This window comes from Aulostomus chinensis, chromosome 7 (assembly GCF_037954235.1).
Source record: "Aulostomus chinensis isolate RoL2024-O1b breed Wild chromosome 7, RoL_Achi_v1.0, whole genome shotgun sequence".
Classification (NCBI taxonomy): Eukaryota; Metazoa; Chordata; class Actinopteri; order Syngnathiformes; family Aulostomidae; genus Aulostomus; species Aulostomus chinensis.
Window position 1 is genome coordinate 5,306,727 of NC_141326.1, and position 11,470 is coordinate 5,318,196.

Consider the following 11,470-nt stretch of genomic DNA (forward strand, 5'->3'; position numbering starts at 1 on the left):
AAGGGACATACTGTACATTTTGTCTGTAGCTGGCCCTTGGTACAAATGACTGAAGCAGAGAGTTTCATACTGGTGCTACATTGTATGTCGTTCAACCACTGTGAAAACTATAGGTAAAAAATACAAATGGAAAGAGAAATTAGTCCAAATACACAAAATTTCACGAACAACTTAACAATGTCAGTCATCAAGAAAACTTAACTGAACATTAATAGCAAAAATCCCCAAATACTGTAAATACAAAAAGTGCAATTTAAGTAAAATTAAGAAACAAAAAAATTATGAAGTGAAAAACCAAAGAAGCAGAACAAAGATATAAGGCCTACAGAAATAAATTAACAGACTTAATAAGAACTAGCAAAAAGCTATATTATATAAAATTATTATATGAAAATAAAAATGAAACAATAGGAACTTGGGAAATTCTGAACAACTTAATCAAACAAGGATCTACAAAGGCAATATAACCTGACTACCGGTATTTCATTAACAAGAATGGTGTAAATCACAACATGGATGATATAGCTAATAGTTTTAATATTTTTTTTGTAAATATTGGGCAGGAGTTGGCTGGTGAAATTTCAGACCAAGGAATTAACCAATACAATAAAACAATTGACAGGAACCCGTACTCAATTTTTCTCTGAGCAACAGATGAGCAGGAGGTGACAAACATTGTTTTAAAATGTAAAAGAAAACTATCCACTGACTGTCATGATATTGATATACTTGTCAAAAAAGTCATAAATGACATTGCAAAACCTTTAACCCAAAGCTGTAATTTACCATTCCAATCTGGTCGTTTCCCAAATAAAATGAAAACTGCAAAAGTAATTCCATTATACAAAAATGAGAATAAACACAGCTATACAAATTATAGACCAATATCCCTACGACTACAGTTTTCCAAAATCACAGAAAAACTCTTTAATTCCTGACCAGAAAGGTTTCTTTACAAACACCAGATAGTTAATCATGGATCATATAGATTTAGAACAAATACAACCACCACAATGGCACTAACTGAAACAACAGAAGAAATCACTAACACACTGGACCAAAAAAAAAAACAAAAACCTGCTGTTGAAATTTTCACCGATCTAAAAAAAGCTTTTGATACAATCAATCATTTAATACAACTAAACCAACTTAACCTATATGGTATTAGGGGGGATGCTGGGGCGTGGTTAAGAATCTACTTAACAGGAAGTGTACAACATGTGAAAATGGGACTGTATTCATAAAAAAAAAAAAAAAAATCCTGGCATTTCTTGTGGTGTCCCCCAGGGGTTCGTTTTGGGACCAAAACTGTTCAATGTTTATATTAATGACATATTTGCTGTAGCTGCATGGTGGTGTGGTGGTTAGCACTGTCGCCTCCCCGCAAGAAGGTTCTGGCTCTGGTTCTGAGTCCTGGCTCGGGCACGGGATCTTTCTGTGTGGAGTCTGCATGTTCTCCCCGTGCCTGCATGGGTTCTGTCCGGGTACTCCGGCTTCCTCCCACCATCCAAAGACATGCAATTGGGGACTAGGCTAACTGGACACCCACGACGCTTAACAGGAATAAGCGGAAGGCAAGGATGGATATTTGATGCATCTCAATTGCTAAAACTTATACTCTTTGCAGATGACACCAACAACTTCTTTAGTCGTAATAATTTTCATGAACTTGTAAATACGGGAAATAAGGAATTAAATAAAATGTAGAAGTGGACTGATAATAATAATTATATTTAAAGTAAAATAATGATGATATGTAGGAGAATGAGTTAAGTTGCTATGACCAGAAGTGGGTGGCAGCTCATTTGACCTGTACTGATATTAAACACGTCAACTAACCCAACCAAACAGGAGACATCTGGAAACATTGGGAATTGCTAGTAGGGCCATGACCGTGAATAAAGAGATTCCCCATCTGACACCTGAGACTCAGTCCTCTGATTCCTCTCATCCACCATTTTCCACCACAACAGATGTTTAAAAATTCTAAAACCAATTCAGAACTACAGATAATGATTGACGGTGTCCCTATTGAAAATGTAGGTGAGAATATATTTTTAGGAGTTATAATAGACAGTAAATTATCTTGGAAAGCCCATATCAGATGAATAAAAACAAAAATTTTGAAAAACCTTTCTATTATAAAGGAAGTGAAACTGTTCCTTGATGAAAATGCACTTAGCTGCTCTTGGTACTTCCATACTTCACATATTGTGTTGACGTTTGGGGAAACAGTCACCAATGTACAATTACTCCATTATTCACTTTACAGAAACGAGCAGTGCAGATCATTCACGAGGTGAGATGTCTAGAACACTCATCATCTGTTTATTCTTTCAAAACTATTGAAATTCCATGATTTTGTACAATATTATACATCAATAATCTTACTCAAAACATTCAACAAATTACTGCCAAGTAATAGAGAACATTTTTTAACAATTCAGGAGAGAACTCATAATCTGAGACGCATGGAGATTTTCTATTTCCAAAAGTTCGAACCACTGTTTAAGTTTTTGTGTGTCTGCGTGTGGTGTGAAACTTTGGAACAGTCTGGATATCCAACACAAGAAATATCAAAACATCCACAGATTTAAACTGTTATATAAACATACGGTCTGATCACAGTATAAAGAAAGAGGGACTTCGCAACATGTTAAATCAATTTCTGTCTTAAAATGTTGATGTCTGCTTGTTGTTACTCATTAAATTGGTATGTATTGTCCATAATCTTTCTGGTGCCATTGCTGGTATGTGCTGTTCTTTAACATTAGTGGTGCTGAAGTTTTTTTTTATTTATTTTATTTTTTTTACCATAGTTGGTATGTATTATTAATAATATAATGTAATGGTAAACTGTCACCCGTGTTGTGCCACCATGATTGTACTATTTTCACACAACTTTTGGTTATATAATGAAAATACTGCAGAATAATTTTTATTATAACCTGGTATGGGCCTTTTTGTTTATTGTTCCGGTTTGATTTTAAAAGACAGGAGAAAGTATTCAAAAACCCTGTGTTAAGTTATTGATGAGAAAAAGGAGTGAGAGTAAATCAGTTTTCTTCTTCTTTGTTGTATGCAGGTCATTAATGTTGTGAAAAATGCTGTACTGCAAGAAATAAACAAATAAAAAATAGATGAAATCAATGTGTTTAGCCCAAATCATTTTCTCTCTTTATTGACTCATCAAAATGACTGTTTGCCACAATGACTGAGTTCAGGAGGTAAAGGCCCTGTCAGGCAATATTTGTAGCTTTGCCCCCCCTTTTGCATCATACACATCCACATTCAAATACACATGCATGTCGTATTTTCACTTGACATTATTGATTCCTGTTATTGCCCTCTTTTTGAATCATTTTCACTGTTGTTTTAACCATTGCATCTCTGGCCATTAAATTGTCATATAATTTTGTTGATGATCACAGTGTTAAAAAAAGCATAAAAGACATTTGGCTCATTCTCTCATTATTATTATTATTATTATTGGTAGTAGAAGTAAATGTCCTCATAAATCATGTAACAACATGACAACTGACAAAAAAGAACGCTTACGTAATAAAAAAAAACCTGCCATTGCTAACAACCAGCCATCAACGTTACACCAAAGTCTACAGGAAAGCTGACGTTGTCTTCCAGTGTTCGTTTGTTCTATTGCTCATCATCAACACATTGAGATGTCTCCTTCAAGGGCCAAGAAAAAAAATGAATATTCGAGGTGGACAGTTTGCAGATGGCATACAGAGACTTTTAATACATATTAGCGCCGATGAAGTGAAATAGCCCTCTCCTACTGAGATGTACTTAGCTAGGAACCTTTGTACACGAAGTGTTTCTCCCGGACGAGCCGTTAAACGCAAATCTATGCGCCGTTTCCTAGGTAACAATACTACGTTCGCTATTCACACGTCTAGTGTCAACGATAAGCAATATGGATATTCAAGAACGAAGTAAGTATATGAACTTAATGTAACTGAAATGTGTACTACTTAAGGAAACAACAAAGCAACGTTAATACTTCTAGATAGGACGAAAAAAAATCAAACAAACCTTCACACGGTTCGCACGGGTCTAGCTAACGTTAGCTGGCTGTAAATATGTCCGTGACAATCTTAGCCAGCTAGCGCCATAGGTCAGTAACGGGTAACACCAGCGATATCTGACAACACCCTGTCTTAGTACAGGAACACTACATTGTTGACGAAGATAGCGGGTATACACATGATATCTCCCCTTTCTTCAGATGTTTGTGAAGAGAACTTCATAGACCTGCTGGACGAGGAAGAAGAAATCTTTGCAATTTCCAGGTAGGGTAAAACAAGAGCTTAAGGTAAAACAAGTCTCATATTCATGAGTAAATTCAAAGTTAACCCTTGTTGATATAAATAAATATATATATATATATATATATATATATATATATATATATATATATATATATATATATATATCTATATCGAGATTTTCCTGCCTCTAACGTAGCTACGACAGTCTTAATTAAAAGCTGCATCTATGTTTAAAAAAAGATCCAAGGTCTGGTGTCATGACAGGCCTTGCTGTTGATGAACATTTGTTTTCAAGCTAATTTTATGTTCCCCCTGTATGTCTTGAGAGTCTGAGAGAAAGAAATACCACAACAAGGTGACATGGAGCATTTTTCCTGCAGACCAGAAGCTTGGTTTCCTTTGATTTCAAACATTCACATGCTGTGGAGAGCTTCCCATTCACAGTTTGCAGACAATAAAGAAATGCAGCTATTTTTTGGAAATACTTTTATTTGCTGTTCTCTCAAGAGCCATGACAATGAACAAGAAAAGGAAGATGGATCTCCTTCTCTCCTCTGAGAACCACAGAGCCCTCCTGACTGCTAGGGAACTTAGTGTAATGAATGGTAAAAGATGGGCAGGTTTGAAAGTATACTTTTTTCCTAAATGGTCCTTGCTAGCATTGCTGGAGTTAGGATTATGCATTAGATCCATAACAATGAAAAATCTTGAAGTACTGTGGTTATAGAGCCAGATACAATGCCAGAACAAATTACTTGACCTGGCACAGTGAGTTGATGCAGCATCTCAAAGTCGTTCCGTCGTAACTTAGGCCAACAGAACTATTTATTGGTGATTACATGACTGACTGCTCATATGAGTCATGGCCGACTTTGTAAGAGAGGATATGGAGGATTACCTCTGGAGACCCAGACCCTGCACCTTACCTGTTAGGACCAGAATACACAGAAAGGGCTAAAGGGTTTGGAAACTGAGTGGGCAGTAAAGAGGTATGTTAACTTGCCCACACACTATTATTCATTATGCTAAGCTAACTATCAGTTAGCTGGTGTCTGATGAGAAAATGTTACCCATCTCCTTATGAGACTTTGGGGAAGATGGACGATAAGTGTATTTCCCAAAATGTTGGTATGTCAATTTAATAACTGACAGAACTGAAAAGTAGTTTTTCTTCTAAATTTACACTTAAGTGTCTATTGATTCTCTTCCTCCAGTTCCTCAACTGCTGACACCGCTTTTGATTCTGTTATTGGCTGTATAGAGGACATCATCATGGGTAAGTTTAACAGTGCACCTACTGTTCTTCTCAGCTATGTTGTAAGGAGATTTGTCAGCCTTTTCTAAAAAAAAACCCAAACCAAAACAAAACAATTGAGTGTGAATCATGATGTCGGTGAACAGAATCAGCATCAAAGCAACAAGGTACTCTTTTCCCCTATCTGTCTGATTCTTCTGCAAACCTTTTGTGTTCTCAAATAAAAGATTAAAAAAAAAAATCAACATTTGGAAAAATGAAGATGTATTTATTCAACATACTCTTAGTTAAAGGGGAACTATAATGATAATTTTTTGGCTATTTGTAATTGATTTTGGACTTCTATAGAGCAGCTAGACACCACTGACTGCAGAAAAAGCTTTGCAGCTCTTTAGGGCGCTGAGCCTCTCACAGTTTCTGCTCCTGATATTTTCTGCATCCTATGAAAATGGTCTGTGTAATTTACCACTCCCCCTTGGGCCCCTCCCTGTATGCCCCCCACCCACACCCTCTCTGCGTTGATTGGTAAACTTTCCAAGGACTTATGAATAGCTGACAAGCCTGCTAAGCACCACTTCCTCTTCATTTTGCCTGTGCAGGAGTTCAGTTAATACAGAATGTTACTCACAACCTCTTTGATCAATGAAAATAAATAAACCCAGCTCGGATAGGACAGAGATATTTTTCTTTTACTGACTTGGAAGAAGCAACTCTGTCCTCTTTTGCCCTCCTCCTGAGGGATGCTAAACAAAGTGAACTTCCCCTCTGACCTTAAAAAACATTTTCTGGGAGCCATTGCATAGTGTGACACCAGAAAGTTTGCAGTTTGCAGTAGTAATACTTTCAAAGCTGAGCTGAGGCTGTGTGCATGCGGGGAGCATGCCCATAAATGGGAGTTAAGCCCTTATTGACCTCACGAATGGAATAGTTTTAAAAAAGCTGGTCACAAAGCCGGCATGCAAAGCCAATCAAAATAACCTGCAGGACTTACCTCAGTATACACTGACCTCATCATTGGATTCTTTGGCATTGTTTTAAATGAGTATCTGACATTGTCGCACATTTATTAGTCAAAAAACACAAAAAAGCATCATCACACTTCTTTAAAAAAGTCACAGAAATGATCAATATTGCACAGATAACTTCTTCAGTTGAGCAATGTTTTGTGTGTGTCCATGACTTTTTGTTGTAGAGGATGAGTTTGGGCAGCTTCAGCAGAGCTTCATGGACAAGCACTACCTGGAATTTGAAGATTCTGAAGAAAACAAGCTCAGCTACACAGCCATTTTTAATGAATATGTGAGTTGTTGACGTCTCCCATCAACTATTGCAGTGCCTGTTAAATCTTTCAGCTTGATGACGTTTAGTGGCCTCTGAGTCTGCAGCATTAATGCTGCTATGTGACTGTAAGAATCATGAGCTTCATATCAAACCTGACATTAAATTTTAAACAATTCAATATGAATATATCACATGGATAAGTACAGTCACACAGCAACAGTAATAACTGTTTTGTGCAATCAACTTTTCCTGTCCGCCAGTAATAATGGTCCCTGGTACCATGATAACCTGGACCAATTATAGACTGGGTTTTCTTCCATTGTAGCTATTTTATTTGCATCGTATCTTTCCTTTTTGCATCAGCGCATTTGTCTTTGCCACTATGTCAACTTCTCTGTCTGCCATGCTTGCTGCCCCTCAATGATGTAACTCCTCCCCTCGATTGGATTGTAAATTGGTGGTCTCCATTAAACAGGATTGGATGGTCTGAAAATTGAGCAGATTGTCCAAACCCAATGATTGACTAATCTCTGGGATTCTGTCGTCCTTTCATCTTAGATATCAGAATATTTTGATCAAGACACGCGTACATACAGCATCAAAGATATCCAGAGTCTTTCCGGACCCTAGACCCTGTCAGAGGTCTGACTTTAAGCTAGGCATTTTCTGGGGTCATCCAAATGCTACGTTTGACATTGTCTGGATAATAAGATATAACAACACTCAAGCAGCCAGACATCAAGACAAACAAGGAAAGGATCATGCTCCACCATTCATACGGTCATGAAAAACCTGGAAAAGTCATTGAACATGAAATTGACAATTTCCCTGCCTGGAAAGGTTTTTGAACAATGAATAAAGCCAAAAAAATGTAAGAATATCATGAAAGTTAGCTTTGCAAATACAGTACACAAATGAGATGTGTATGTCATATATATGGCAGAATCTCTTTTGATTGATGTGGATTTACTTTAGTTCATATTTATGTTAATGAAAACCATTTAGCTTGTTATTAATTGCAGTTAAATTAATGCTGGTGAAGTTTTGACAAGGATAAAGAAAAATTGAAGTCAATAAATATTCTTGAAAATTTTTTCGCGATGTCTTCTATGACAGTTTTGTATCTATTGTACAGTTAAGTGTCGTTTTCCCTCTTTGTCTTGAAGGTTGACCTGCTTGAGAAACATCTGGAGCAGCAGCTGGTGAGGAGGATCCCTGGCTTCCACATGAGCGCCTTCATGCAGCTCCTGGTGTAAGATTTGAAACTCTGCTGTCACAACAGCTCTGCTACCTTAGTTGAACAGATCCTATAAACAAGGGTGGCAAGGCTTAGAGGTAGAGTGGCCGTCTAGCAACTGAAGGGTCGCCGGTTCGATCCTCACTTCCCCTGGTGACCATGTCGAAGTATCCTTGAGCAAGATACTGAACCCCTAATTGCTCCTGATGGACCGGCAACCCGTCCAGGGTGAGGCCCGCCTCTCCCCCAATGTCAGCTGGGATAGGCTCTTAACGCAACTCTTAACGGAAAAGCAGAATAGAAAATGGATGGATGGATGGATGGATCCTATGAACTATTTGCTCTGATGCATCTGTTGCTTAAAATGTGCTTCACCTCAGGCCACTAGGTGGCACACATGTTGTAATGTTTGATTCCTCGCATGTCTCCTATACCTGCAGGCAGCACAAGGAGGAAGTGCCTGGAGATATCTTGAGCATGTTGTTGACATTCACTGACTTCATGGCCTTCAAGGAGATGTTTCTGCAGTACAGAGAGGTGAGTTATGTCCAAGCCTGACATGTTCCTGTCCTAAAAGTCCTCAGCAAAGATCCAGTTGATTGTTATTGAATTCTAACTATTTGAGAGTTTCCTGTAAAAATATGGACTCTCATGAGTCTTCACAATTAGAGCAGAGGGGTGGACTGCAAAGCCAGATTCGTGGCTAGTGAGGTATGTTGAGACTTAAGTCAGGGTTTTCAATGTCACGAAGGTGGCTCTCTAGTAACCAGGCTACATCACCATGGTAACTGATGCAGCAAACTTAACCTGGTCCAGAGCAGGCTGTGCTGCGAGTTTCTTCTTAAATCAGCTATAAAAAGCGCTGCCCTTCCACTCACCACCTCTTGAAAATGGCATCACCATTTTTGAATAATCCAGTGGACCTCGGTGCAATCATTGTGTAAGGTCCTCTTCGGAGGGAGAGAGTATTCAGAGAGTATTCCTGACGTCATTCCCTACGAACGCTACAGATTCTCAGCTGAGGGAATAGCGTTACCCTAATCCTAACCCATGTAACCACTAATGAAAACAATACTTGGAAAAACAAAGAAAGTTGATAGTCTATTGGTATCTATCACAGATAATAGTCACTCTATAAAATTAATATCACTTTGATTTGGCAAAAAACTAAAGGTTTCCACTTATCCTTTATTATGTGACAGAGTCAGACCTAAATGTACTTCTTGAGTATAATGTTTAAGCCTGGTGCATCAAGTTTAAAGTTTAAGAGCTCTGGATGTGGGAGGCACAGCGGGTGCATTAAGTGGTAAAATAAATATATCTAAAAATATGAATAAACTTACGAATTTACACGATCTGCAATTTTCTGCCAGCATTCCTTTCTCGTCTTATTTGCAGCAACTGTGTTGCCTATTTCTGTCATAATTGTTTGATATTGTTCATAACCCTCCATTATAGTCACTTGTTCTTCTTGACTAAAGTAAGCGGCATGCAATCTCTCCACTTCCAGAGTCAAATGACGCGTTAAACGCCCCTTTTTATGGGGACACGCTCAGAGCCTGAAGCAGAGAGCCTGAATTGTCAAAGAAAGACCATATCCACCAACGAGGTACCAATTATCTCTGATTGTGAGCTTAGGGTTTGCTTATTGATAAAAAGCCTGGCCATGTTGAACTTGCCTCGTAGAACACCCCTCTGGTCCAGTACCACACTCCTTCAATGAATCTACAACCAGCAATTCTCTATGAACAAGCACATCCTGCAACAGCGGCGATGAAAACCCTCCCTTTAACTGGCAGGAATGTCGAGCAAATCCAGGCTCAATGGGGACGGCCTTCTGCTTTGACTAGCTGGGGGGAAAGAGAGCAGGACAGAGACAAAGACAGATAATGGAGGAAGAGATACACAGAAGGAAAGAGAGGGACAGAGATAAAGAGAGAGAGAAAGGGAAGAGAATGATGGACAGATGAAGATGTGAACAGGTGGAGCTACGGGTGGCAGCTTCAGGTCTGTAGTCTCCTCCAGGAGCACCCGGGGTCTGGGAAATGGGGAAGCCCAAAGGCTCCGGAAGGAAGGGGCTTGTTGCAGATTTTATTTCACAGTAACTGTATGGACAGTAGCACAAATTGAGAGGATTGTTGGGAGAAACACACACACACACACACACACACACACACACACACACACACACACACACATTCATTTCAAGATGGAGGATGGGGCTCTGTGCCATCGGTGTGAATGAGACGTGCTAATCCCCTATTTGGTCACATCAACAGAAATGTGTCAGATGTTACGTGTGTGCGCGTGTGTGTGTGTGTGTGTGTGTGTGTGTGTGTGTGTGTGTGTGTGTGTGTGTGTGTGTGTGTGTGTGTGTGTGTGTGTGTGTGTGTGTGTGTGTTTTACCTATTATAGATTGTAACCCATGGGGACCAGAGACTGGTCCTAATACAGCACAACATCATGTCTGAGTTCCTGGGTAAAGTTAGTTAAGGTATGAATTGAGGTTGGTTTAAGGTTAGGGTTAAGGCATCACTTGGTTAGGATTAGGGTTTGGGTTAGGCTTTCTTCACGAATGCAAGCCAGTAGAACGTTCTAACATGGATAGCCACACAAACCTTTTTCAAGTCATGCTTTAATACTGATGTAAACTCTGTGTTGTAGGACAAGGAGGGCCGAGGTCTGGACCTGAGCCAGGGACTGATAGTTGAACCTCTCTTTCCTGCAGGCTCGAAACACACCAGCTCTACTCAATCACAGTGAATTTGACTTGTCTCTTTTTCCATATGGTCATGTGAGGGTTCATGGGTGTAGGCACTGTTTTCTTGTGTTCAGTGATTTGTACTGGATTGTTCACACTATCAGTTCATCCTGCCTCCTCAAACCAAGGCTGACTCCAGACAAGGTTGCCTACTGTGTCTTTAAGGGTGCATTTGTGGTACGCAAGAAGCCCTGAAGGGTCAAAAAGATGGTACAATGAGACATGAGTGACACGAGTGCTGAAATCTACCTGATGGAAATGTCTTGGGATTGTATTCTGGATCTGTTGGGCTTTTTTTGACACCTTGATTAAATTGACATCCTGCCTGGTTGGGGACTAGGACCCAAAGATTGTTGATCTGGTTCAGATGGTGTCACCGGTGTGCACAGGAACCCAGTAGAAATGACTGAAGGATGAGTGTGCTCCAGCGTTCAGGGATGTTATTATCAGAAAAAAGATGTCATGTGAAAATTGGAGTTTTGTGCCTGTGGAAGTGTTTTAAATGTGTATGTACATCTTATTGGTTTGTGTGTAATTTATAGTTTATTATGTAGTGGACTTATGTTACTACCACTCAAAACACTGCTGATTTTTTTTTTTTTAGTGTATTTTCAAATAAAGAGCTCAAGCCTCAAATCAGCAAATGC

The 11,470-nt window shown here is 39.0% G+C and overlaps 1 protein-coding gene across 3 annotated transcripts; it reads left to right on the forward strand.

Moving 5' to 3' along the window:
* The first annotated feature begins 3,804 nt into the window (after positions 1 to 3,804).
* Positions 3,805 to 11,459, forward strand: arl2bp (ADP-ribosylation factor-like 2 binding protein). 3 transcript variants are annotated; one of them, XR_015116935.1, is made up of 8 exons: positions 3,805 to 3,953; positions 4,247 to 4,310; positions 5,504 to 5,565; positions 6,737 to 6,843; positions 7,992 to 8,077; positions 8,503 to 8,599; positions 9,573 to 9,671; positions 10,727 to 11,459. XR_015116935.1 is itself a non-coding variant. In XM_086208238.1 (8 exons), exons 1-7 carry the CDS (start codon positions 3,935 to 3,937, stop codon positions 10,553 to 10,555), a joined length of 513 nt encoding a protein of 170 aa, XP_086064364.1. In that variant the 5' UTR covers positions 3,805 to 3,934; the 3' UTR covers position 10,556; positions 10,727 to 11,459. The 3 variants fall into 3 exon arrangements, 2 of the variants coding, with proteins under 2 accessions (XP_086064364.1, XP_086064363.1); XM_086208238.1 differs by lacking the exon at positions 9,573 to 9,671 and adding an exon at positions 10,478 to 10,556; XM_086208237.1 differs by lacking the exon at positions 9,573 to 9,671 and having other exon boundaries at positions 3,807 to 3,953.
* Positions 11,460 to 11,470: the final 11 nt, after the last annotated feature.